Below are 27,770 nucleotides of genomic sequence, written 5' to 3' on the forward strand. Positions count from 1 at the left end.
ACATTGTTCCCCATCATGTGGCGCTCCTCCGAATATTTTTTATTGTGCTTAATTTGTTAATTAACTAAGATGAATTATGCAAGTTCTCAAATATTCATTTTAGTGCCAAGACCATTAGGTTACGTTGTAGAGCAGGTTTATAAACAACCGATCCAGTTTATTGTAGCATCGTATCTCCTACGGGGTCCTTTTTTCCGGCATCTAAAGAAAGCCCGCGAAATATAAAAAATACCACGTGACTATGGTCATGCGCTACCAAATTGCAGCGCTCTCAGCGGCGTTTCGAGCAAACGGAGCGTGCCCGCTGACTGTGACAAAGAAAACGGCCGCCGCGCCGTTGCGCAAAGTGCTGACGCACTGTCAAGCCGCTGCTAAGAGCGGCGGCCGTTCACTTCGCCACGGTCAGCGGGCACGCTCCGTTTGCTCGAAACGCCGCTGAGAGCGCTGCAATTTGGTAGCGAACGATCGTAGTCACGTGGTATTTTTTCATATTTCGCGGGCTTTCTTTAGATGCCGGAAAAAAGGACCCCGTAGGAGATACGATGCTACAATAAACTGGATCGGTTGTTTATAAACCTGCTCTACAACCTAACTTAACGATCTTGGCACTAAAATGAATATTTGAGACTCGCCGTTTCGCGTGCTCCCTCCGTCGACCATACTGCGCATGCGCGAAGAGCAATTGGCGTCACTGCGCACAGCTGGCGCGCCTCGCCGCGCGCGCTCGCCGCTGCCGCTGCTGCCTCCGGCGCAGAGCAACGTGACGTCACTGCTCACGCTACGTATATCCTGGCCTAGCAGAGCTAAGCCCCAGCCAACTTTTTAAAATCTTTCTGCTGCAGTATGCTCCAGGAACTTGCATGATTGACTAGTGCTGAACTAGCGGCTGCTACGTAAATCATAATATATATGAAAGAAAATATGCATTTCGCGTTCTCTTTCTTCTTGCTAGTTTGCCGTAAAAAATGTCGCTAAGAGCTTGAGAAAGAATGTTTGAGAGCACAGTAAACACTGCGCAGTTCGGCCTGCAGTTGCTGAGATTTCGGAGGAATACTGACCTCCTGCAACAATAGCCGCTGTGTGAACGGATAAGAGCTGAAAGGATGGGCAAGATGAGTCCATGTCAGCTTGCGCGCGTCAGTCTTGAAACATGTTTCGCAGCCCAGCAATATGACCACCAGGGGCCGATCTCACTGCACATCAAAATTTTTTTAGCCTTGTCATATATTTGTTAAAGCGGCGCAGAAGTGTGGTTAGAAAAAACTACAAATTTCTCTCCTCGGTCTCGATAGGCCTTCTAAAAAGGATTACAAACCTTGTATTCCAGTTCACTTCAGAAAAGCATGATTTTAGAGAAAAAAATGCTTACGGCACGCAAATCCAACAACTTATTCCTTGGGCAACTTTCTTTTAATTTCACCGGGGACATGAACAAAGGGGAAGATTTTAAAGAGGTATATAGAACCATCTGCAGAGAAACAGTTGTTTCAGCAAGCACGGCTGTCATAATTCTTTGTGCACCGAAAGGCCGCCTTTGCCCCAATGCTTCATATGCACGGCACAATGATACTTACGTGGCAACCCTACGCTTATTTAAGCCGCATACCGAGCTTTTATTGAGGGAGTGGAACGAACACGAAAGGACGCCGTCCCATGATTTATAAATCGCCGATTTCTTTGATACTACTGTGTTCCCAGATTCTAATAACAAGGGATGTGAACCACGGATACGAATTGAGTGCTATAAGAAAAAATGACGGACGACTGATCCTGCACTTAGCACAGCCACCTAGGAGCATCTAAGCAGCACCTTTTTTCCAAGCTCGTATGTTCCGACAACCCTGAAAGGGATGTAAGTGCGATATACTATGCAGTATTGTCTAGAGGATAGGAAGCGACCAAGTGCATTTAGAAGTAACCCTCAATTTTTTAATGACTGCTTTCACCTCTCTGACATAGAAAGTATGAAAGACTTATATTATACCAGGCCTCAGCTATGCAGCCAAAGCATGCTAACAGAAAAGCTTGGAAATAATTAAGACCAGCTCTCAGCGTGCTGTGCAAAGACTATTTATTGTATAAGCTTGATGGAAAAAGAAGGACGTGTTCTTGCTAACTTGTCAAGTGAATTAGAAAGCAAGCCCTGTGGTCTTAATCAAAACCTTAAAAAAGAGGAGCTTACCAACCCACCCCAGCTAATGCCACGTTTTTCTGCGCTTTGCTTTCCACTCCTCACGAGAAAATGTTTGTTTTGCTTATAATGACTGCATTGCTTAATTCCATGCTCTCAACTTCCAAAGTAACCTTTTGTAGTAACCTTTACTGGTTTATATGCCTGCTACCGTGGTTGTTTCTCGTAAGAATACAGCATTCTAATGTGATTAAAGCGTTCCACACAACATATAGGCACCTGCCAACAAAACTGCCGCCATATTTCTAAGTCTCCCAGCACACTGTGCCACTGAATTTAAATAATACTGCGGCGAAAAGCTGTTTCTTTTCTTTTTTTTTATCACCGACGGTACATCTCCTTATCTCTATTTTCGAGAAAAGAAGGTTACAGAGCACTCAGCAAAAATCGTAATGCCGAGCTTCTATTTTCACTTCGTTGGAGGCGGTTTTGACTTTTCTGTGCCTCTTATCTGGAATTTCTCGTGGTATCTTAAACTGAGTGTGGCTGATAGAGGCGCTGATTCTGTTCGACGAGCGCCGAGAATGCTTGTTGCTGTCGCCGCCCCCGAACTGTTCAGTTTATCTGTGTAGAAACGAGCCTTGTAAAGATTTCGTTTCACTGCCACGTCATCTGCTCTTCTGTCGTTGACGGCGATGTCACCCCCACGTGACAATACAGCACATAGAAACGCATTCGAAATTACTTGAATTCAGTTCCATTCCATGTAAGATGATTCATGCCCAAAGTGGAACGCCACAATAAATTATGACCTTGAGATTTCTTGTGCGCGAAGATTTTCAGCAGCAACCGTTCTGGAACTTCTCAGTGCTTCAGCTCGGCCGAACAGCGCAAAGATTGACCGATGGAATTCCCACCAATAAAGGTGTTACGAGCAGTTGAAACTTTATATCTGCTACTGGTAAGTACAACATTCTGTTAATTTCAATTAGTGCTCCCATTACTTCACTAACCACCCTCCATACCTTAGTGGCCTCCAGGGGCTGTGCTTATCTTCGCGGGATCTGATGTCGATCGCGACGGGTCCTTTACGGCGAAGGCTAAATGCCCAAGTGCCCCTGTGCTGTGCGATGGCCAAGTACAGTAAATAACCGCAGTTGGTCAGAACTGTTCGGCGCCTTACTTTTCAACCTCTCTCAAAGCCCACATGCAGGGTTGGGGCGTTAAACCTTACGTTCAATATATAGCCGCAGTTTTCCAATGCTCTTCTCACCGCTCATTCAGTAATAAGGATTTTTGCTTCTATGGAGTTTAGTGCCCCAAAGCGACTCAGGTGATGAGGGACGGCGTACCGGAGGGCTCTAAATAGTTTCGACCACCTTGGGGTCTTGCAGGCCCACTGTCATCACATAGTACATACGCCCCCAACATTTCGCCCTCGTCGAAATGCGACCGCTGATTCCGGGATCGAAACCGTGTCTTTCGCGACAGCCGCCGGACACAATAACCACTGAGCAACTGCGTTAGCTTATAGTACCGAATATGCGCTATGTGGCAAGTAGAATTTAGAGTCCCAAAGCAACACAAGCAGGGTGCTGTAGTGGAGGGCTCAGGTTGAATTTCGACCGCTTTGACTTCTTTCGCGTTCCTTCGCCACATAACATGCGCAATTTTTGCACTTTTCTGATACGGCCGCCGCGGCTGGCTTCGATTCCTGAATGCTGAGATGAGTAGTCAAACGCCAAAGACACTCAGCTACCGCGGGGGCTGAACAGTAAGGAAGAGTACGTGCTCATCGGAGAGCTTTTGAGGCGAAAGCCTTTAATTGCTCATACTGTCGTCCGTTAACAAAGCGTGTCACACGCGTTTAACTCGGGAACTAAAAAAAGATAGAAGAAAAGCAATGGTTGGTTCAGATAGAGGAGGAAAAACTGGACCTAGAAGCTAGGTTTGATGACTGCACACTAATTAGTTAATTAATTATAGGCAAAAATGTCGAAATTGCGTCTAAATATCGCGGACGTCTATATAGCCACGGGAACAGTGTGACGTCCCATCTGCCAGAAGTCATCACGGCATAGTGAAAATTGTTACAGAATGGTCGGAAAAATGTCGGATTTATGTTACATTAAATGGAAAAATGTGTAATTAAGCGTAATGAACACTTAACATCCCCGAAAGATGTATAGCTTGGGAATCGATATAGACACGGGAACGGTGTGACGTCGCATCCACCGGAAGTCGTCACGGCATAGTGTCCACAGCTTTCGCCTCTCAACACTTTAGAAAGTGTCCTCGCAATTTTTAAACCTCTATGTGGCACTGTGTGGTGAGCGAAATGGCAGACCGGTGCCCCGAAGCTTACTGAATGAAAGGGTCTCATAAATGTGAGTTTGTGCAGAAAACAAACGTCGCCATTTTGGGCGTCACAGCTTGCAGTGACCAACCATTTCGCGAAGAATATTCAGGATAAAATAATATAGAAAGCTCGTTATCGTTTTTCGTTGCTGTCTATTATTTTTAAGCGTGTAGTTTTCGTCAGGAGGTTGTTTTTTTCAAGATGTTCTTCTCAAAACTTGTGCCGTTTTAGTAGACAGTTCATGTATTTTTCGTCTTCATTGGGGGTGGAAAGCGTTTTTCCGGTGTGTTGGATAACGTCTGTTCGCCGTGTTTTTTTGTTACCTCATGTTCGCTTGTCCAAAACCAAAAGGCGGGCAATCTAAACTTTTTGCCTGCTTCTGCTGGAGAGAGTGCATAGAAGTCAGAACCGCAGCGATGGCTTACAGTGGATTGAGAATGCGCGTCGCATGCAGGGAGTGCGGAGTTCGATCGCCAGTGTCGCTGGAATTTTCACCCGATTACAGTGCGTGCAAGCTTCCTCTTGCCCGAGTGCTATGCTTCTCTTGTCTGAAATGCTCGGAAAATTGGTCGTGGACCTCATTTTTGTGTTACGAAAAATACCTTGTGCCTTGGCGGTCTTTGTCGATCGGTGTCTCTGCGCCATTACAAATCCAAATACCAAACAGTGACCATCAGAATTTCGCAGCGCTCGTAGCACGGCTGTTTGAATTGAAGGAATGAAATTCGCAATTTCTATTACTTTTTAAACACAAGAGATGTGACATGCATCACGGTAAAAGCGTTTTATTATCTTTAACAGGCCGGCATGAGGCGGCGTTTAGTGCTTGTTGGCTTTGGTGTTTAGGACTAACCCTATCCTTTTAGAAAACAAATTTTTTAGTGGTTGCGATAAGATAGCACCTGTACGAGCTTGATAATTTGGATTTCTTTCGGTGCTGTGTTACAGATCGCCACAGAGCCCTTCTTGCGGCGCGTACAAGTAAATTCGGTGAGTGAACTACTACTCCGTCTTCCATCATGGTCTCCAAACAGTCATTCAGGGCTCTTAACATGAATGGTTAATATTAACAATCGCCGCTTCGCTTCGCGAAAATTCTGGAAGGCTTTTACCTTTTCCAGAGGCTTTCAGTAATATCTTAGTATGGACTATAACTGGGAGCGGACAATGTGAAAACGATGCGGCGCCGTGTTATCGCCTTCACCTGAAGAACTGCTCTGTATTCCCATAGGAGGCAGTCAGGGCTAGGCGCAGGGCTTGCTCAGTCACATTCATGCCCAGTTTTACGAACTAACTGATTGTACGATCGCGTTCAGTGACGTGTAGCGCTTGAGAAGGATCATGGGGTACGTCGCGGTTGTTGTGGCAAGCACCACGTGCACTATCAAAGCGACTGACTTGGGTAGGTGAACGATGCCCTTTAATGAGAAAAGTGGTGCTTTGGCTTATCTCACACGGTTAACTCGCGCAAGCATTATCTCGTGCACTAATGTTAAGCTTGCAAATATAAGTATGTTTTATCTTAGAGCAGTGTCTTAGAGCGGTGATATGTGATAAAATCTGCCCCGATGCGCGCCTCAAGAATCGTCGGTATGCAATAGGTGCAAATTACAAAAGGCTTGTGCGCAAGATTCCTAGAGACTCTGTCCTTCTCAAGTAGCACAGGTAATCACTAATAAGGGAGTAATTACTCACTGACATCCACCCGAAAGCAGCCAAACGGCTACAAAGGAAAGCTATAGAGCTTTCTCAGAAACTTCGTAGTTAAAGAAAAATTCGTCCTGGTCCGGGGCTCGAACCCGGGACTACCGCTTCACCGGAGCAGTCGCTGTACCAATTGAGCTAACCGGGACGGCAAGCTTATTGCAGGGCGAGAGGGTAGCCATTTGGCTGCTTTCGGGTGGATGCCAATGAGTAATTACTCCCTTATTACAATTCTACTTCACCCTTGGGGATGCCCCTAAACATTTGACCAACACAGTTTGCCGCCGCGGTGGCTCAGCGGTTATGGTGCTCGGCTGCTGACCCGAAAGACGCGGGTTCGATCCCGGCTGCGGCGGCTAGAATTTCTTTGGAGGAGAAATTCTAGAGGCCCGTGTACTGTGCGATGTCAGTGCACGTTAAAGAACCCCAGGTGGTCAGAATTTCCGGAGCCCTCCACTACGGCGTCTCTCATAGCCTTAGTCGTTAAATCCCATAAACTAAACCAAACCAAACCAGGTAGTCAGTCCATTATTGGAAGTGTATTGACAAAGGTCGGTCTTACAAAGGTTCGCAGTGAAACAATACAAACAGCCAATATTGGAAATGCATTGGCAAAGGCCAGTGCTACAAAGGACCGCAGTGAAACCATCCATTGCCAATATTGGCCGATTACTTGCGCTGCTTAGTTGTGTATATCCGAGTAAAGCTTGTGTTCACGGAGGACGGTCGTACTTTGAGTTCGCGAGACTCCTTCGCTGCGGAGCCGCTCGAAGGGAACCCCGCTTCCGTGTTCACGAATTTACTTTCAATAGCAGCATTCGCGATAGGGGCCGAGAACGCGTTCGGCCCCTTAAAATTGCTACACGCTGAAGAGAAAGCCAACATCAAGTGTATTTTGGACATGAGCGTTCTGCGAAAGATTACTTGAAGGCGTTGCAAGTTTCCGAGCAGTCAGTGCCAGAGCACAAAGTTGCGGATTCTACATCCGGCTAGCCTGAGCTTGATTGTGATGAGAGTCAGAACTTTTACTTTATAGCGGTGCTAACTTAAACAAACAAATCCTAATTTGGGACAGCGAAGATGAATGAAAAATATTACTTCATCTAAATTATTGCTTGCGAGCACCGATCACGGTGTTATATCTTCTTCTGACCTCCCAAAATTAAGAACGGACATGGCACGGCACTCGAGCGCATGCCTCGATACTTTCACTTGCTGCAGACGGAAAGCCTTTCGGGCGCGCGCCATCGTAGATTTACTAAGTATCAGACTATCAGTGGAGATTAAAGATACTGCTAACCACAAGACTCTTACAAGCATGACCAGCGGTCGGATCATCATGAAACGCTTGCAAAAGCTGACGGCGGCCTGGATAGGGAACAGCACGAACCCAAGAGTGTCCGAAGGGCTGTGGTTGTGCCGAAGAAGCATGTTATTCTTTATTTTAAAATGGTGAGTTGGCACCACATTTGAGCGGTTGCGGACTGCGTAGCACTGGTGAGGCGATAAGTAAATGTTCGGCAGTATGGGTCTCACTGCTGCTCGGAGAAGGACATGGTCGGGCAGACGAAAGCAAGGGTGCTGTTGTCAATCTACGAGGGGGTGTATCGTCAGGCCTCCCTGGTGTCGAAGGGGACGATGTTGAATGGGGTGACGGTAAAGTGAGCCGGCAACGAGGAAGAGCATCGGAGTCAATTTGTTGTTGACCAAATTTTTAGTTGACTGTAAAATCGCGTTCTTGGAGGCGATGAAGCCAGCGCCTGAGCCTCCCTGTCAGGTTCTTTAAGGACAACTAACACAGAGCACGGTAGTAGGTTATGATCGCGAAGTGTTGGCCGTGCAGATAGGGGCGAAACTTTTGAACGGCCGAGACCATGGCGAGGCACTCCTTCTCGGTGATGATATGGTCCTGCTCGGCTGGAGTCAGCGTGCGACTCGTGTAGGCAATTACATTTCGATGGATGAAGCTTGTGGCTCCTAAAGGATAGCGCCAAGACCATGCCCACTTTAGTCTGTGAGCAGAATTGTTGAAGTGGACTCGCCAAAATGGCATGGTATTGAATTGGACGGCAGGGTTTAGGCTCTGCAAATGCTGCCTCACAATTTTCAGACATGACTGAATGCTGTCTCGGCAGGGAGAAGCCCGTGTAGTGGCGACGCCGTGAACGCGAACTTGCGAATTAATCGGCGAAATTAGTGTGAGAGTACCAGGAAACTTCGGAGTTCTTTGGCACAGGGCGGACGGGGGAAACGCAAAGGAGCAGCAGTTTTTATCGGGTCAGGCCATGTCCCATCTTTACCGAAGAGGCGGCCGAATACTTTGCTAGATTTGGAGGCAAAGCGACATTCTTTCGCATTGAACGCAAGGCGAGTGCCTTCATTCAGACGTTTAAGGTGGTCAGAAGATCGATGACGGAAAGGTGACATTATGGTCCAGCTGGAAAAGGAGAGTTTTGCATTTGAGGCCTTGGAGAGCTGTATAAATCATGCACTCGAGCCGAGCGAGGGCGTTTCAAAACTCAAAAGACTGAACGATGAATTGATATGATCCATCCGGGGTTATGAAAGCTGTCTTTTCTTTGTAATTTTGAAGCAGAGGTATTTCCAGTAACCGGATTGCAGGTAAGGACTGTAGAAAAATTTGGTTCCTTGCAAGCAGTGGAGGGCGCCGTCAGTGCGTGACAGTGGGTAAACATCCTTGCCGGTTACATTAATTAGAGCACGATAATCGACCGAAAAACATATCTAACCATTCTTCTTTTGCACTAACACGACTGGTGACAACCAAGGACTGGCCGAAGGACGTATGATATGAAGATATAGAATTTCAGCGAAATTGGCGTGAATAACCTGGCGCTCGGAACCAGACGCTCGGTGCAGGTGCGACGAACGATCCCAGAACCGTCCGTGTCGATTAGATGTGTGGCTGCCCATGATATGCCGAAAACTGCAGAATGGATGTCATAGGAAGAGGTGTGCGTCTCCAAAGCGGTGACGAATACTTGGGCCTGGCCTGAGATGGTGTCGAGGTGACGGTAGCGGAAAGCTTCTCTCTAGCAAAGCAGATAAGGAAGCTGGTGGGGCGACTTTGTAAAGCGAGAGAAGTGTCATAGGTGGGGCTTTGGTGATTGAAGGAACAGTGAATCCTTTGCCAAGAAGAATAGGCTTAGGCGTAGTTTTACAGGAAGCCTGTAGAGACCAACCGCGTGAGAAACGAAGCGGCGTAACAATAAAAATTCTTCTGGACACAAAGCGCGGGCTCGGTGCAACTAATGCCTACCCGTCTGCAATGTCGTCGGAGGCAAATGGAATGATATCTTCGCATGCAGAATACAGGACACGTTCAGAGGCTGCAACCAAGCGGGGATGTGTCCGTTTAGAGAGGACTTAGATGTCGTTATTAGTAATCCCTATGGTTGGTGGGCCGTACTTCACAGCGGACTCTATTGAAAGGATATAACGCCGAGAATGAGTTGAGCACAGGAACAAAGCACAGAAAACTTGATCCGATGGTGGACGCCGTTCATAGTGTTCTGAGCTGTGCACTGTCCAGGGCGATGTATCGGCGCCTCATATGCTGTTCGTAAACGAAGACTGGACTGAGCAGTGCCGAGGTTTTACCAATGTAAACACTTGTCGGAACGAATGAGTGAAAGAACAACGGAGGTATCAATTAATGCTTCGTCAAGGGTTCCTTCAATCTCTACGAACAATACATTGGACGGGGCTAGATGAGAACATATAGGATGAAGTTGTGGTGCAGTTTTACCTTCTCAAAGCTGCTTAAGTCTCTTTTCCGAGCGGTTCTCCGAGAGGTGAGGAGGTGGGCGATAGGTAGATTAAGTGTGACAGAAAGGTTACGGGAAGCAGCCGCACGATCAACTTACGGTCGAAGCTCGGTAAGCAGAAGTCGGCGGGGAAGAGGAGTAACGAGGGACCGTAAAGTCGCAGATCGTGCTGTACAAAAACTGCGGGTACATGCCGTGCCGAAAGGTTGCTGTAATCGTCACGCTCGCCGCCATTAGCCTGTAGTAGACACGGACTACATGGCCAGGAAATGCCGCAATAAAAACAAACGGGACGGGGTAGACGCGGACGCCTAACTGAAGGTTAGGCAGGGGTGGAAGGTCTTGCAGAAAAGCGGCGCGGTTGTGCTGCAAGTGTTTTGAACGGCATGACAGGAAAGATGAAGGTGGTTTCGCAGCAACCTCAGCATACGCTGGAGCGCAGCGAGATATCAGCGGTTCTTGGCTGATGTGGCTCGTGAAGGAGGCCAGCTTATGATTGATTACGTTACGCAAACTGCAGGTAGGAGGAGACGGTAAGAAACGGGCGGCAAGCGATGATATGCCGCCATGAAGTTTCTTCTTCATTGATAATAGAGCGAATCATCGAGCAGAATTTTGCGTCACTAGTGGGGCGCGAACCCCGGATCTCTTGCAACCGGAGTGACTGCCGGACGTCAAGGTGTTGTCACGTTCTGCGAATGACCAGTATCGCGGATGGGTTACGGACAGCGAGAGCAGTGAAGGCGGTCGAACCTTTACCTTTCAGGACATGGCGGTCGCGGTCGGCTTCAGGCATTTTGTTATTCACGCAGCGGCAAAGAGCAAGTGCGTTGCTAATTTAAGATGGGTAAGACTCTCCTGGAATTGGAACGCGACCTGCCAAATTTTATTTTGTAGACCGCAGGGCCAGCTCCGACGGTCCCAAAGCCCTGCTGAATCTGCGACGCGAAGAGGGATCAGTCATAAATAGCGTATTCATGGTTGAGAAACCAAGTCTTGGCCACATCGGACAAATAAAATGAGAATTCGATTAGCTTCACTGAACGCGTCTCAGCGGTTGAAAGCGTTTATGTGGTCGTACGGCTGCATCCGGTCTTCAACGTCGCCACAACGGAGGACCGCGAAAACGGGAGGGTCACGCTGGCGAGTGCTCACAGTCTAAGCATGCTGGCCCAGTAGCGAAGGGTTATTGGTTCCAGTTGATCCCAGGTTGCCAGTGCAAGAGCCGGGCTGAGAAGAAGTATGCAGGTGGCTGAGCTGAGCTGGGCAGAGCGACTCGGGTTGACGTGGTCCATCAAGACAGGTGGACTGTCCAGACGACGACCGGAACGGAGCTCCAGAGGGTAGGAGAGGTGCAGAGCGACCAAGAACCACCTCCACCGCGTGTGCAGTTGAGGTTTCGCGGAGCAATATTTATTGCAGACCACAGGAATAGCGTTTGCGACGAAGACGTAGATTTTAGACGATTATGAATATCGAGAGATGATGATCAGTTTGACGAACAATGCTTACAATACCTTACTTTCCTAACCGGTAGAAGTGCTCCTCCAATAATTCTAGAGTCTCATTGCACCATTTATATTGACGAGAATGTTACTGATCACTTCAGCATTCTTCAGTTTGATTTTGTTGTGTTAATTGCATTACTTGCAGCAAAGATGTACTATGACAACAACAGCTTATTCTCATTTACTTTCAGCCGTTTTATAGGTGTTATTGCCGTGTTTACTCTGGCAACTATCTACTACTGCGAGATTGTCCACCGTTCTAATGACCGTAAAATGACGCTCGGAAGGTTTCTTTTTCCATGGGTGAAATGGCGCAGAAATTTCTCTTTAACCACTGCTTTTCATTGTTCTCGTGCGGCGTATAATCGTATGAATGAGTTTCTACATAAGCACAATAAGCAACCATGCCTAATATAAGCGCTATTTCTTTTTAAACACAGGTACGAGTGAAGAAGCCCGTTTACAGCATAGTCCACATGGTGAACTCGATAGACAAGCTTGACAGCGCCATGGATCGCGGGGCTAATGCTATCCAGATGGATGTGGAATTTCTGAGCAATGGCACTGCAAATAAAGTGCACTACGGAGAGTCCTCCTGCAACTGCTTATCGGAAGATTGTAAAATGACACAAAACTTCATCACAATGCTCCAGTACATCAGAGATTCCACCCGCACTCGTAAGTTAAGCACACGGAATGAGAATAAAACGTATAACTTAGAAAATTTTCACTAACGCGAAGTCCGGCAAACGGCCAGAAAGTATCGAATGAGCTGCCAACGGAGGTAATTGCAGACAAGAAACTTGGTGGTGAGGAAAAGAAGTATTTCGTGCGACTGCTTGCGTAAGGTGAGATACTAAAATTATCCAGTTTGAAACTGTTTAAATGACGGGCACGTGCTAATGGCGAGTGGTAGAGTGCAATGGAAGTAAAATCAGCCGGAAATATACGTGGTGAGCATACAGCAATAGTCACCTTACCAGCCGCAAACCCGAGTCGAATGGGACGTGCTCGATATGGTCTTTCACGCTTCAGCATCGCGACAGAGAGGTGCTTCCATTCTCCTGCAATCATGACTACTTAAAGATGGCTTGTCATTGAGTATTCATTGCAGACGCTTTTCTCTCTGCCTAGTGGTTGTGCTGACGGCTTAAAATGAGCATGCGAGACGGCCCCAGCACAAGCAGACATCATTATTTTCATTTTTAACACTACGACACCTTAGCACGTCGTGTATCTGGAAAAAAAAAAGATGGCCCCTGGGTAATGCTCTGAAAGGTTCAGGGCTTTGTGTCATTCGAACGGATATGTATCTGTCTCATCCTGGACGCATTCTTTGGTGGAACTCTGCCAATATCAGACCTAAAGATTTTTCTCTAATTTCTTTTTAGCGCTTACGATAAACGAATCTGAGATCGAAAGCTTCCCTTCAATATATATTATGACGCTTGAAACGTTCCGACACACGGGGCAAAATTCGAGCCCTCATGTGGCTTAAATAAGGGCTTACCATTGATGGTTGCACTCTTACCGGTGATATCGAGAGGCTAAAATTACTTTGAGCCTACTGAATTGCACGTAACTCAGCTTACGTTTTCTTGACTGCCACCGTAAAGTGGTGGGCTCACGTTGTCTGCCAAACTTTTGAATACTAAAGAGAATAGAGGCTGCATGACTTAATTTGTAGTTAACAACAGAGCAGCACAGGTTCCAAAATCAAGTGAAAAAATCATTTTACATGTATAAACCTCTTTCAATGGCTATCACATCTACGAATTGTCCATTGCAGAGTTTTAGGAGAATATTACTTGACAAGGTTCGCATCATAAGCCGTTATCTAAGTTCATTTCTTTAAATTCAGTGCATATAGCCACAGGTACCTCATGATTTCCTGCTGCAGGCAGTTAACACCTTACGGCAGCGATTTCTTTTGCGACCATGGTGAAACTGGTGAAAATCCTTCGTGAGACGACTACCCTTCTGTCAAAAGCAGACACCATGATCTTGGGACTCTACTGGGTTTCTGCACTTCATTCGAGAATTTCTGTTGGCAAGCCTTAAAGCTTAGGTAAAACCCGCAAACAATGCTGTTATCTTTTTTAACAAGGTATCAATCTTGCTAGCACTTACTCGCATCACACTGAACTGGTCCGACTGCGCTTATTTGTCAAAGCCTTGCACTACCATTGGTACAAGACTTTCGTGATTTGATGCACGTGTAAGATTTTCAGCGCTGCTGGTTACTCAATACGGAGTGCAGCTTCAGTTTAGCATTGCTTCACGACAGCTTTTTTATCTTTTCACAAAGTTCGACATCCTGAATCCATAGAAATATTTAGGGCTTGAATAAACGTGTCCGCGGAAGCCTACTGCATACACTCGACGCTTAATATTTTTCAAAACGAGTCTTAACATGCCAGAAAATTACAGCTTCAAAGTGCACCCTTTCAGGGACAACTGGCAACAGTGAGGTGCGTTTCGTTCTGGTCAAAAACGGGGTCTTTCCACGAACAGCGCAAAACTTGTTTTTTCTTTAATACTAGGCGCAGCTGAAGGGCTATTAAAAGGAGATAAGCTTTAACATGTTCTTAGAAAACGTAACATGAAAGACGGGGAGAGGAGGTACGCGGAGGAAGTTGGAGATGAGCTAACAGGGTAGTAAGTATATGTGAATTGTGACCTTATATGGCTCTCTCTCTCTCTTCACGTTTATTTCCTTCTTTTTTTCTTTCGAAAGTGAACTGCTGAGAAGTATACAAAAGGGGCTATACGCTCTTAACGAAAAAATATTTGGCTGTGCAACCATTTTTAAAATTTCAAAACGGGGTCAAGTTGTTTATCTCTGAAGACACGCCATAGTTGTCTATGAATGCTGGTCTTCGTTCATAACCAATCTTTTTAAGTGAAAACTGTGCTTTTCAGATGAAGCCAAATACGGCAGCAAGTTGTGCCTCATCGTGCTGGCCCTAAAAACCGAGCAATTTGGAAAGGACATTAAGTTTAGCGTGGGTCAAAATATTGCGTTCCAACTTATCAGCTTCCTTTGGGAAGGAGGTAAGAAGCGATACAAGAACGTGGTTATCTTCCTCGCGAAAAGTGCCAAGTAATCAACACAGACAAGCAATAGCGCTCACGGGTCTGTTATGTGCGGGGCGTGCCTGAACGCGTAGGAAAGAATACCTTGCGTTTAAAATTATCAGAAACAACACTTGCGTTTCCGAATCTGTCACGACCGTGAAGAAGGCACCGAGATGCGGCAACCAGACTTAGAAAGTGATTATCACCATTCAGCGATACCGATTAGATAGTGAGCTGAGGCAACTGTTGATCGGAAACCTGCATCTGCGAAAGTTGCTATACTCTAATCACTGAGGCAACAAAACAAACATAGGGTACACTCTGGTTCTACTTCATTATCTCTTTATTTTTCGTTTAAAAATTATTCACTATTTCTAGAGACTTATATATGCATTTGTCTACCTATACAGTGAAGTACCAATTAAACAAAACTCACATGAAGTCACTTTTTAGAAAAAATCACATTTTTAAACCCTCTGCCGAAAGCCGTATTGCATCTAATACTAATGCGTTAAACGAATTTCAGCGAGCGGCAATTTAAAGTGCTCTTACAATTTGCGAAAGGCCTAATGTCTGCGGCATACTCGGCCTGCGTTGAAATGCACATCTCCCCTCACAGAGTTTCAAATTAACGCGTCAGTTATACAGCCTCAGTGCTAAGGTCACAAGCGCTCACTATGCTCCCCAGTAGCCTCTTTTTGAAGAATGGTATGACAATAGCGGCACAAAAAGTAACTTACTTTCTAAGTCGGTGGCTTCATCATTATTAGCTTCGGGCTCCCAGCGAGCAAATACATATTAAGTTTCTGCGCTTCACCATAACAATATTTTTGTTTGGGTTAAAAATTATTTTTCCGAGTCTATGTTATACTAAATATGCGTCATAAGACGTTTTCGCTTTATTCTATTGGCACTGTAGACTGTAGCACAGAGCTTACGCAAAGGTCTTTGAGACAGAACTTATGCTCCTATGGCACTCATCGGTACTCACCTATTAGGCACAAACGCGGAGGCTAACGACAACAGTTCAGCTTAAGGACAATGCAGCGAGCTATGTAAAGAAAAATAGTAGGTCTAACATTAAGAGACCAGAAGGGAACGAACTTGGGTTAATTACATCCTAGAAGAAATCAAGACGAAGAAATGGGCTTGAGCAGGGCGTGTAATGCGAAGGCAAGATAACTGCTGGTCCTTAAAGGTAACGGAGTGTATTCTAAGAGAAGGCGAGCGTAGCAGGGGGCCGCAGAAATTTAGGTGGGCGGATGAGAATAAGAAGTTTGAGGGGATATGGTGGCCGCAGCTGACAAAGGATAGGGTTAAATGGAGAGACAGGGGAGAGGCCTTTGCCCTGCAGTGGGCGTATTCAGCCTGATGGTGATGATTTTGTCTACGTTCGACCACGGATGAGTACTGCCGAAGTTTGTTTTGACTAATAACCAAAAACCGAGTTTTCATCACGTCTGATGAGAAGATGCTACTCCTTCTTGCTCAAAATTTATCTTTTTTTTTTTAATGCGATGTCGATTGCCTCAGGGCATAAGACTTTTCGGCAGATGTGAATGATTTGCAGTCCACAAAATTACAGATACTGAAAAGCCGAAACTCTGGAGCTTCAGAAACATGCCACGGCTGTACTCTCGCTGGCGCGACCATAGGATGTAATATTTGCTTGAGATTTCAGTAGATGCATAGCTGGCTTGTAGCCTGAGCTGTTCCTGTACAAAGCGGCAAGATTACTTGCTTCATTCGTAGTAATAGCTTGAGATTGATTGTAATAATCTTTTGTAGAGCCGCTAAGTGGCCTTTGTTTTTGAAGTATCGGAATGTTTTCAGTTTTCATTCCAATACTAAGTTCCCAGAGTTCAGGGAAGAGTTCCTACTCATTATCAAAATTACAGTGCATAGAGTTCATCCTTAGAGTAGACACACTGTGAGCTCAACATCCCTTGAAACGATATCTTTTCTTAACATAACTCGAATCAGGAAAATAACGCCATAAAGCTCTGACAGATTCGTAGAATCAGTTCTTCCGCAGCAGATCACTCAGTTGAGTGACCTGTGATCGAGATTCAGGGCACTTGTCGCAAGATAAAGCTGTCGATAAACTTAACTTTCATAGCATCGAACCTGTTCTGATTAGACCTGCAATGTACAGGAAGTAGTTAAGAGAGAACACTCCTCTGATTTCCCAAGGTAGCGGCAAACTACACTGCAATGTCAAGTCGAATTCATAGCAGAACACGGATATGTGTTATCTTTCAAGATTTAAAGTTATACAATAATTTGGAAAGCAGGTTATCAGTTGGAGAGAAATATGCAATATACACTAATAAGTACGCTGCTCGTAGAAAGATGATTTACTGAACAAAATTGGTTAAAACTTGATCTGAGTTCATAGACTGTATTCGCGTTTGATTCTGCAGCGATAGTGCGATAAGGTTTGTCGGTGGTATGTGCCTGATTGTGCTTTGAGATTTTAGGTCGAAATCATGCTTATGGCCATTGAGGAAATGGAACAGTCTTCAAGTGTTCCCAAAGTTAGACACAGACCCTACGCACTGCTGAGCGCTTTAAAACGTGGCGATCGTCCACTGCTGAGCGCTTTAAAACGTGGCGATCGTCCAAAGAGAGTCCTGAGACTTGCATGATGACACAGCTTGGTTAAAGCATAAGCCACTTGGCGTAAACGGCAATGAATATGCGACTTTCAGCAGGTGGTCTTGCGTATGCGGTCTGTGTATTCCTCACTGCCCTCGCCATGTTTTTTTTTCTGCGAAGGAGTTCAACTTTACCTTCTGTTCGAAACAAGAAACTCCAGTGCCAATACTGTCTTTAAGTTGACCGTTTCAAAAAAGATCTTTTGTGTGTCGCTGTTGTAAAAGAAAAATCGAAGAGACTCACCCAATCGTTCGCTTACTACAGCTGACCCGAATTATGGTTTTATTTCTATCTCTTTCTGCAGTTGATAATTTCAATGCAATGAACGTTCTTCTGTCAGTGAAACTTGCTGGAGACATAGACATAATCCGTGGCGCGAAAAAAACGGTTACCGATCACTTGCCAGGGATGATCAACAAGCTCGGTAAGAATTTCAGCGATGGCTGGCATTTTTTCCTACACAATACCCAGCATATCAAAAAGTTTTTTCAACAGCTGCGTTTGTCTGTCTCCAGGTAATTGAATTTTTTCTTCATAATGTTCTTTATCTTTCATTGCTCATAATTATTCGACGAGTAGCATGCAGCGTAAAGCAGTGTTATTCAAAAAGAGATAAGGTTTAGTTTGGAACACAACTGAAAGCGACCCGTATGCAAATATAGTGTAAAGATAGACTTGCTTAAACGTTTGCCGCTTATAGTCCGTAAGCCGCACAATTTAAGGATCTGATTTAAATACGCTTTACGAGAAAACAATACTTATTAGAGATAGAAATTTCAGCTGCTTACTCACATTAGAGATAGAAATTTCAGCTGCTTACTCACATAATCTTTCGGGCTATCTTTCCATTGGGTGTCCGGTGTGCCCAACAAGGAATAAATAAAAGCGGAATGCAGCTGATTACCACTGTTTGTTTATAAGTACACTGTCTGTTTTGTAGTTCGTGATTGCTTGAGCAAGTTTTCAAAGTTGGAGCAAAAGTTTGCGTCTCCCCGTTTTATTGGCCAGCCTGTGCTCCCTGGCTCTTTTAGATCGTCGACGCCTCAGTGGCAAATGCAGCGAAGAATTTGAGGGGGGGAGGGGGTTCATTTTTGGCCAGCGAAATGTTGTTTCTTAACCCCGCGCATTAGGAGCATCACTTTCTTTACTTCGGCCACGGCGGCGTCGTGTCGTTGGAGAAACTAGACGGACGCTTAAGCTTCGAATTGAAGAGTAGAACGTGATAGAGCAACACGGTTACCCAGGTGCCTAATTCTTAATTAGCATACTCATAAGTACTCATGCACACGTCAGTGCATGTTCATAAGCCGCATGAGCAAGTTAAAGACCTTAAAGCTATCACTAGGGCCACCTTTATACATCTTCAGCTAATGAGCCGGTTTGACTTATGGTAGCGTGTCCGTCCCGCGATCCGAAGATAATTAGTTCGATTCTCACCTATTTTAGCCAAATTTACTCTTAACTGAAATTGTTTTGCTTATTTGAAAGAGTCTAAGAGGTTTGCGAGCATTCCCATGCTAGAACACTAATTTATGCGAATTTTAAATTTATCTGCTTCTTTGGGGATTTTCACGTTCGAAGTCTAGAAAACAACCACGACGGCGAAGTCAGCGCCGGCTTTTCTGGCATACTGGGCCCTAAACGGTATCACGTTAAAATGCCCGTCATCACACCTATGTAAGCTAACGACTTTTTTAGTTTGGATGCTGGTCCCGCGGCACGACTAGAAGCTCGGATGTTTCGTTCCGCACGAAGTTTCCGAGCGGCTGAAGGAGCCCTTTCTTTAACTGTACCCAGCTTACCAGAGAGATTGCGCGGTTTTCGAACCATCTACGGCCAGGCCGTGTAATGAGAAAGAGATATTCCTGAGATTTCCTATTTCAGTTTACCCACACAGTCGAACGCGTCCAGCCATTTTTCCGCGCCTTCACATGGTCACTAGTTATAATGGCGGCGGCCCACCTAGCAGGCGGAACAGAAGGGCCGTTGCTTTTGCACCTTGGGGGGGGGGGGGGGGGGGGGGGGGGTGCATAGCAGAATGTCACGTCAGCATCCTGATTAGTGGACACGTAGTGGTGACGATGCCGTAGATGCTGCACGAGCGGACAGAAGTGTTTCTTAAACGAACTCTTTATAGGCTGTCTTGCACCCGCAAATTACTGAACTCGGCGGCGACGATAGCGGCAGTTGCAGTCGGCGGTCGTCGAAGAAGAAATGTTCGCTGCTCTCGGCCGCTCTGAATTAAAGATTCGATAAAAGATGCAAACTAAGATATATAAGATATAAGATTTGATACAAGACGACCTCCTCGAACAATGTACAGTCGTCCACAGAACTATTTAGAGCACCCGAACTCCATGCCGTCGGCGCTCCGCAGGGCGCAGCGCGACGTCTAGCGGCGGCGACTGGATCGAGACAGCATTTGTCTGATGCTCTGACGACACTCAGAGGTGCACAATCTCGAACCAGGCGCTGCCGCTAGACGTCACAGTGTGCCCTGCGGAGCACAGACGGCACGAAGTTCGAGCGCTGTACAAGCCATGCGTGTGGCGGCGATCATTCAAGATGAACCTGGTCGCTTCCCAAGTCCCAGGCAAAGCGATAAAGTCGTGAGCTGGCGAGGTTGATTAAGAACCACAAGAACAACAACAAAAAATAAAAAACAACCCTCGCGGCAGTACAGGGAAAAGGCGCTACACATACTCACCATGCTCAGAGATACAGCGTTCAGATTTAAAGCGCACCTCTTAGGCACCCGTTCGTGCTTCCCGCGTCGTCGTCGGTTGCCGGAGTAACCGGTTCTACAAGTAGCGGGGCGAAACGACACCTGGAAGGTGGGTGCCACAGGAAGATGCCGGAGGGTGGCGGCACCGTAACACTCCATGCACATGCCAGTGATGGCAGGTGGTGTGTGAAAAGTTGCGCACAAACCTCGAACTGCTGGCTATAGTAATCGACTGTCAGTTGTTTAGCTTAACAGAGCGCAGACACTCAGGAGGCAAAGGATAAACCACAGAGAACATGCCCTGGCATAATGACTGATGTTTTATTCGCAGAAAGAACTTCGTGTGTTGTTTTCAAAGCAGATACAAAAGTCACGGGACGATTACACGTTTCTAACGACAATGATCGATCGATAGCTGGCTTGTGATCAGGTTTGGTTTGTTTTGTTAGGGTTTAGCGTCCCAAAGCGACTCAAGCTATGAGAGACGCCGTATTGAAGGGCTCCGGAAATTTCGACCACCTGGGGTTCTTTGATGTGCACTGACATCGCACAGTACACGGGCCTCTAGAATTTCGCCTCCACCAAATTTCAGCCGCCGCGGCCGGGATCGAACCCACGTCCTTGGGGTGAGCAGCCGAGTGCCTTAACCAGTGATCCACCGCGGCGGATACTAGCGATATACTAGAGCTGTTATTGTAGTGTGCGTGGTCTAAGCACTAGCAATCACAGTGGTGGAGCAGTGTTTGCACCATGCGCCCTCTCTTTCGAGTGGTACTGGAGGAGCCGAGTGAGTCGTGCTAGTCTAGAAGGTAGGCAAGTGCGTTGTATGCGAAGCATACTAAAATAGCCCAACCCAGCTCCTGAGCGCGGCGGTGTCGTTACCATTGATCTTTCGTGACCTCCATGTCATACCACGTGATGCGTGACGTCACAGCAGATGAAAAACGGGGGCCCAACTCGCGCCGTCGCGCGAGGCGTCGTGACCAAGGATGACCACGTGGTGCGTGACGTCACAGCAGATGAGAAACGGGGCCCCAGCTCGCGCCGTCGCGCGAGGCGTCGCGACCAATGTGTTTCCTGCTTCTGCCGCTAGGTGCGCTGTAGTGAACACGTGATGCTGGAGCGGCGGTATACAAGGGTGGTGGTGGTGGAAAACATTTATGTACAGGTATAATACAGGAGGTTATGCATGAGCTGACCCAGAGGGGGCCAGCCCTTACAAATACTAGGTGGAGGTCCCTAGTTCGGGACCCCAATGGCATCGGCCGCCGCCCAGGCTAGCCCGACCAAGGCCCGTTGGGCCTGCAGGTCAGAGCAGCCGAGCAGGGTCGCCTCCCAGTCCTCCCGGGTTGGGTTGGGGTGAGGGGGGATAGCAGGGTTGGAGGGGCAGGCCCACAGCATGTGGTAGATGTCCGAAGACTTCTCCGCACAGTGCGGACAGCTGCCCGAGAAAGAAGGGTCGAAGTGTTTCAGAGCTGCCGGGCACAGCAAAGTATTAGTATACAGGCGGAGCAGAAGCCGCTCCTCCGCCTTTGACAGACCTTTACACGGGCGGGGATAAAGACCATGGCCAGATTGATAGAGTAAAATGATGTCTTTGAAGGTGTAAGCTGGAATAAATTCGAGCTCCTGATCGTCAGGGTCGGAGGGGAATGTCCGGTGAGAGAGCGCGCGGGCGGCGGCGTCAGCTGCCTCATTTCCCTCAAGGCCCATGTGAGCGGGGTGCGCCTGCCTCTGCTAGGCGTACACGGGATAGACCTTTACACGGGCGGGGATAAAGACCATGGCCAGATTGGAGCGGCTTCTGCTCCGCCTGTATACTAATACCTTGCTGTGCCCGGCAGCTCTGAAACACTTCGACCCTTCTTTATCGGGCAGCTGTCCGCACTGTGCGGAGAAGTCTTCGGACATCTACCACATGGTGTGGGCCTGCCCCTCCAATCCTGCTATCCCCCCTCACCCCAACCCAACCCGGGAGGACTGGGAGGCGACCCTGCTCGGCTGCTCTGACCTGCAGGCCCAACGGGCCTTGGTCGCGCGAGCCTGGGCGGCGGCCGATGCCACTGGGGTCCTGAACTAGGGACCTCCACCTAGTATTTGTAAGGGCTGGCCCCCTCTGGGTCAGCTCATGCATAACCTCCTGTATTATACCTGTACATAAATGTTTTCTACCACCACCACCACGGGATAGAGATGCCTCCTGGAGACAGGGCTGCTCGTTGGAATGAGAAGCAAAAGTTGCGGCGTGCTACAGAGACTGATGAAGAGCGTGAAGAACGTCTAGCCAAGCGGCGTGCTCGATATGCAACTCGGCGACAATATGCTTCGCATCTGACTAGGCTTGACCTAAGCTAAGCCTCAGCCATTTTTTTACCTGTAGGTGCCACCAGATGGGTTTGCGGACACCGACGGCAATGGAGCAGAAAAGAGAAGATGCAGAAGAAGAAGAAGAAGACGAAGAAGAAGACGAAGAAGAAGAAGACGAAGAAGAAGAGAAAGACGAAGACGAAGACGAAGAAGAAGACGCAGAAGAAAAAAAAGACGAAGAAGAAGACTAAGAAGACGAAGACGAAAAAGAAGACGAAGAAGAAGAAGAAGACGAAAAGAAGACGAAGACGAAGAAGAAGACGAAGAAGAAGATGAAAAAGAAGACGTAGACGAAGAAGAAGAGGAAGAAGAGGAAGAGGAAGAAGAGGAGGAAGAAGAGGAAGAAGTGGAGGAAGACGAGGAGGAAGTAGAGGAAGAAGAGGAGGAAGAGGAGTAGGAAGAGGAGGAAGAAGAGGAAGAAGAGGAAGAGGAAGAAGAGGAGGAAGAAGAGGAAGAAGTGGAGGAAGACGAGGAGGAAGTAGAGGAAGAGGAAGAAGAGGAGGAAGACGAGGAGGAAGAGGAGTAGGAAGAGGAGGAAGAAGAGGAAGAGGAGGAGGAAGAAGAGGAAGAGGAGGAAGAGGAGGAGGAAGAGGAGGAAGAGGAGGAAGAAGAGGAAGAAGAGGAAGAGGAGGAAGATGAGGAAGAAGAGGAAGAGGAAGAAGTTTATTCACATCACATTACATGATGCAAGAAGCCTGCAGAAAAAGCTGCCAGAAGCCAGCTTGACAGGGCCGCAGGCCCCCTTTCATTGGTAGTTGGCGGAATGTCGTAAAGAAAAAGTTTATACACAGCATATTTTATCACATGTGAAGAAAAAAAGTGAAAATACAACATATTACAAGATACGCAAGACATATATTCTGTTACCACATTTCAGTGTAACACGTACTCACATTTTTAATACATTCATGGGGAAATATTATAGACACAAAATCACATTTACTTCGTTTTGAAAAGATCGCGCAGTGCTTTGAAAGTTGTATTGCCGAGTTGGATGTTTTTAGCTTGCAAACTGTTTAGTAATCGGGGTAACTTGTTTTGCAGCATTTGTAGACCGCATGTAGTTCTACTTGTGTTAACCTTCCATGGTTCAAAGTGACGCGTCTGGTATGAATCTACATTATTTTCTAGCTGAGCTATGTTCTTAATAGTACAATTGTTACATTTAATTTCTTGTTTGAACAACTTGCAAAGCCGGTAGTCATAGGATTTTGTTACTGGAATTACATTGTATTTTTTGAATAATTCATGAGTGTGGTAGTGCATTGGTACGTTTTCGACAGCTGTTAAAAACTTTTTTTGGAGAATGAGCACTCTGTCTATATTAGATTTAGCAGTCGATGCCCATACCAAGTGGTAATAATTAAGTCTAGGGGAGAAAAGACCATTATAAATCAGCATCAGAATGTGGCGAGGGAATACATGGCGATTTCGCGAAACAATGCCTACTATTTGTGATAGTTTTTTTGTAATATAATCTATGTGGGCATCCCATGACATTGTGTTTTGAAAAATGACACCCAGGGTTTTAAAACTAGACACAATCTGTACAGAAGTTGACCGTAAGGGATCTAATAACAGCTGCGGCTGTAATAAAAGACATGACGCAGTGAACGAAAAGAGCAAAGCAGTCACTAAGTAACTGTGAAACACCAAACTTTGACGAAAGCCGTTATATTATGTTCGCTATATTTGGCTACTGCCGGAGGATGTTGCCTGGCTCTCCGCATTGTTCCCATCTGACTTCGCTCGATAAGTTCCGCATGCGTTTTCATTGAATGCTACCAATGGATGGCTTACTGAGATATCTTTGCCTGTTGTGAATACAAGAAGATGGCTGTGGGTATAGAAAGAATTTTTGGCGCTAAGCTGAGTAAGGATCTAATAATAGGTTTCCCTACAATAAGAGACGACACAAATTAAAAGAATAGAGTCAAGCACTCAGCAGATAAATGTAAAATGCGAGACGTAATGGAAGCCCATTCTTCGATATACAGGGTGTCCACGCTAACTTCAGCCAAGGGTTAAAAAATAAGATATTTGAGATATGCCAGGGAAACCACTTACATACAGCTACCAACCGGCTTGCACACCATAGGCAATTTTTCTTTTGCAATTAAGATAATTTTTCTAGATGCGTAAATATTGACTTTAGACAGCAGATGTGAATAGCAAAGTTGGAAAGCGCCTTCAGAAACCCCCATTCCATTAATTTTCAACAAAGAAATCCTCACGTGTATTTTTTTTCCGAGCTCCAAAGAAATTCCACGAAATAAAAAGAAAAATCACGCGACCAGTGCATTCGCGCGCTACGATTGTGCTGCTCTTAACCGTGGTTTGAGTGAACGAAATCAGCTTCTGGCAAGGCGCGACGACCGTATTGCTCCGGCAGGCCGATATGTCGACGGTGGTTGCGGCGCCCGCGCGAGCCAGTCTTCTCTACAGTGTTCTTGGTATTGGGCGCATATGATGTGCATAAGTGTTTCATGTCTGCAAAGAAACCAGAATTGAAGTACGTACGGGGTGGGCGCTGCGTTCGCAGTGCCTTTGTTTAAGATCTCTTATGACCGAGTGAGTTCTCCCTAGTGTCAAGCACCGGCACTGGTGTTCCTTCCTATAAGCGACGCCTGCTGTCTGCTTTTATTATGGTGTGAACGTAATCCATAAGGGCTCTGCCGTGGAATTCTCCAAATTAAAGAGTTTTCGGTAGGGATTTTCATCTAGGGGGTTCGACAGGAAATTGAGGTTCGGGACTGTTAAACGTTTGATCAAACCCACCAGCTTCGCGCCCGCGTTTCCCCCGTTCGTGCCAGTGCGACCGGTTGTGCATATAATTTATTTATTTATTTATTTACTTAACCATACTGCAGGCCAATGCTTTGGCCCTAGCAGGAGGGGCATTTTACAAACAGTGCAAAGTAAAAAGGCTATAGCACCAGAAATTCAACACTAGTAAGTCTGCAACAAGTGAATACATGTCCACAAAAAATATGGGAACAAAACTATACAAGAAAAAGGACATCAGTTCAAAATACAAAAAAGTACAACGTAAAGAGACATTACTACAGAAAGACTGAGAAAATGACACTGTACATTAGTAATGGCAGGTAAGAAAAGAAAAATCAAGAATACAGTGCAATCAAGGCGCCTTTAATTGAAAAAAAAAGACATTCCATTTCTGATAGAAAGTTACTCGATTCAAAAATGGTCGGTGGTAGTTTGTTTGATTCATTCACTGTTTTAGGGAAAAAACTGTTCTGGTAGGAATTTGTTTTTGCAAAAATCGGTTTCGATGTTTGTGCCCACGTATCGCACCCCCCTTCCCCCCCTCCTCCGACTACAGACACCTTTGTCGTGCGACAGAACCCAATACACGAGGCGGTGTTGCATGACACAACGTACGACAAGAACGCTTGTCACACGACACAGAGGTGTGTCGCGCGACAGAAATACGGCAGAAAATTCTCTCGTGCGTTTTAATCGGGTACGCGGCCGTTTCAATCTCTTCCTTACGTCGTTCGCCACCGCGCCCTCTGTCGTTGCTGCTGGCAACTCTTCGCTTCGCGTGAGCCCCCTTAGGATTCGATATTTATATGCAGCTCTCCGTTTAGCAATACCCCCTGTGGCGGTCGTAATTGTGTGGGCGGCTCTTCATATGACATGCAATTCCAAGCGTAGGGTTGGGACTCCGGTAATCTATAAAATTTTAAAGAGCCTTCCTCTGTCGCAGGATTCGATGCGCGCGATGAGAAAGAACTGTGGAGACTCCGGTGGATGTACAAGGATTTAGGTCTGCCGGGTAACTACTGGCAAGGCGAAGGCGTCTCTACCTGCACGTTGAAGCGAACGACCACGGGAGATTTGCAATGGACCCTGGACGCGCGGGACACTGAGGCGGAAAACCGCTACGCTCAGAAGGTCTACCACTGGGTGGTAGATATTCCTGTGGCCATGAAACGCTCGTTCCAGTAAGTTGTACGACACCACGGCCGTCGTATTTAGCTTGACTGCGATTCGCCGATGACTCCACAATGTTAAGTGGCTTTGTTTCCCCTAAATGCGAGCCTGCTGCACAAGTTGAAACAAGCTTTGCAGTCGTCACTGACTGGTTTTCATGAATCTTCCTGTTGTCGAATAAGCATAAAAAAAATTCGTGGGCTAAGCTACGGCTTGACGCAGCTCATTCAACGAGAACCAGTCATACCGATCTAAGCTTGGTGTCTGCTTTGACTACTGTTAGGGTTTCGCGTTGCATGAACAATGTGTCGGCTGACCCAGGTGCTGCCCTCTATCGCTTTCTCGTTATACAGGGACGCTGGTGGTCGGTTTCACCGTGAAGTCTAACCATTGGGTCTCACCGCTATTTGTTGTTGTTGCCGACTGTTCTTTACTTCGTCTTCTGGAGCTCCTCCTTGTCACAATGCAGTTGATTACCATGAAACATCTCGGTATAAATCTATTGACTATTAGGTTCATGCCTTAGTATTTATACGTAACGCTGGTTTGCATAATGTCTAACATCGCCGCAACCCCCTCACAACTGCGCAAAACCCGGCTTAAAAAGGCAACCGGGTGTGAAAACAAAGAAACCCAGGAGCTCAGGCTACAGTCATCTAATATCATGTTTCGATGCCTTTTTGGTGGTGACTTCATTTATTTCATGCGTGCGCTTATGTGATTTCTTCCAGGAGAGGAGTGGACGCCATCGTAACGAACAGGCCTGGTCGTCTCCATGGCGTGTTGAAATACGCGCTCAACGATACGCACCGTCTTGCCACCATGGTGGACGACCCGTGGAGATATTTCGATGGCTGGGCACCTTTTCTTAGGTTGCCGGCGACAGGCAATGACAAGCTAGGGGACGACAACCTCACAATCGTGCCCGGAGTCAATGATTAGCATGTAGCGGACCGTTTTGAGTCCCCTGTGTTTGCGTGCCGAATTCAATGAAAAAAGAAAGTGTGCAGTGTACGGCTTTCTGAGATGCAGAATAAATGTTCACTTAAGTAAGCTGCTATAGGGCACATTGCTAAAAGATGAACGTTTCAGACCTCTAGATGTAGTCGCTCCCAGACACCTTTAAGCCGGTAAGACCTCTCACAAACATCATTATTGTACTAGTTGGGACCAAACTGCCCAGGACGCATACCCGGGAACAAGAGCGATATCTTAGTTATTAGGCCATTGATTAAAGTCAAACTTGGCGAAGTGATACTAAGACTCGCGTTGTCTAATGGGGTCCAATGAAAGCAGATGTTGGTTGACTGGCTTGACACCTATGGACCTAGATCGTTTTTTTGCGTCCTTGAGGGTTTACTCCTCGCGATAGTACCTTCGATCAATGGCTATAATGCAGGCGTTTCACCTCCCGTACGTCACGGCTCAGGCTGATGGAAACAAGAGAAAGCAGAAGGCAGTGACGGCGAGATTCTGGTCTCCTGTGGGGATCGTA

General features: G+C 46.6%; 1 protein-coding gene across 1 annotated transcript; it reads left to right on the plus strand.

The window, feature by feature from the left end:
- The first annotated feature begins 5,443 nt into the window (after nucleotides 1–5,443).
- On the plus strand, nucleotides 5,444–27,333 carry LOC149348710 (dermonecrotic toxin SPH-like). Its single transcript, XM_089585886.1, has 4 exons — nucleotides 5,444–5,480; nucleotides 11,931–12,168; nucleotides 26,049–26,286; nucleotides 27,007–27,333. The coding sequence occupies exons 2-4, from the start codon at nucleotides 11,967–11,969 to the stop codon at nucleotides 27,215–27,217; spliced, it is 651 nt and encodes a 216-aa protein (XP_089442012.1). The 5' UTR covers nucleotides 5,444–5,480; nucleotides 11,931–11,966; the 3' UTR covers nucleotides 27,218–27,333.
- Nucleotides 27,334–27,770: the final 437 nt, after the last annotated feature.

The sequence above is a fragment of the Amblyomma mixtum genome, chromosome 4 (assembly GCF_055824585.1).
Source record: "Amblyomma mixtum isolate Tamu chromosome 4, ASM5582458v1, whole genome shotgun sequence".
Lineage (NCBI taxonomy): Eukaryota > Metazoa > Arthropoda > Arachnida > Ixodida > Ixodidae > Amblyomma > Amblyomma mixtum.

Excerpts from the sequence above, each read along its gene's own strand:
- LOC149348710 (XM_089585886.1), top strand. The coding sequence starts at position 11,967 with ATGGTGAACTCGATAGACAAGCTTGACAGCGCCATGGATCGCGGGGCT. Across the intron at positions 12,169-26,048 it reads CAGAGATTCCACCCGCACTC|GATTCGATGCGCGCGATGAG; the intron begins GTAAGTTAAGCA and ends CCTCTGTCGCAG. Across the intron at positions 26,287-27,006 it reads GCCATGAAACGCTCGTTCCA|GAGAGGAGTGGACGCCATCG; the intron begins GTAAGTTGTACG and ends GATTTCTTCCAG.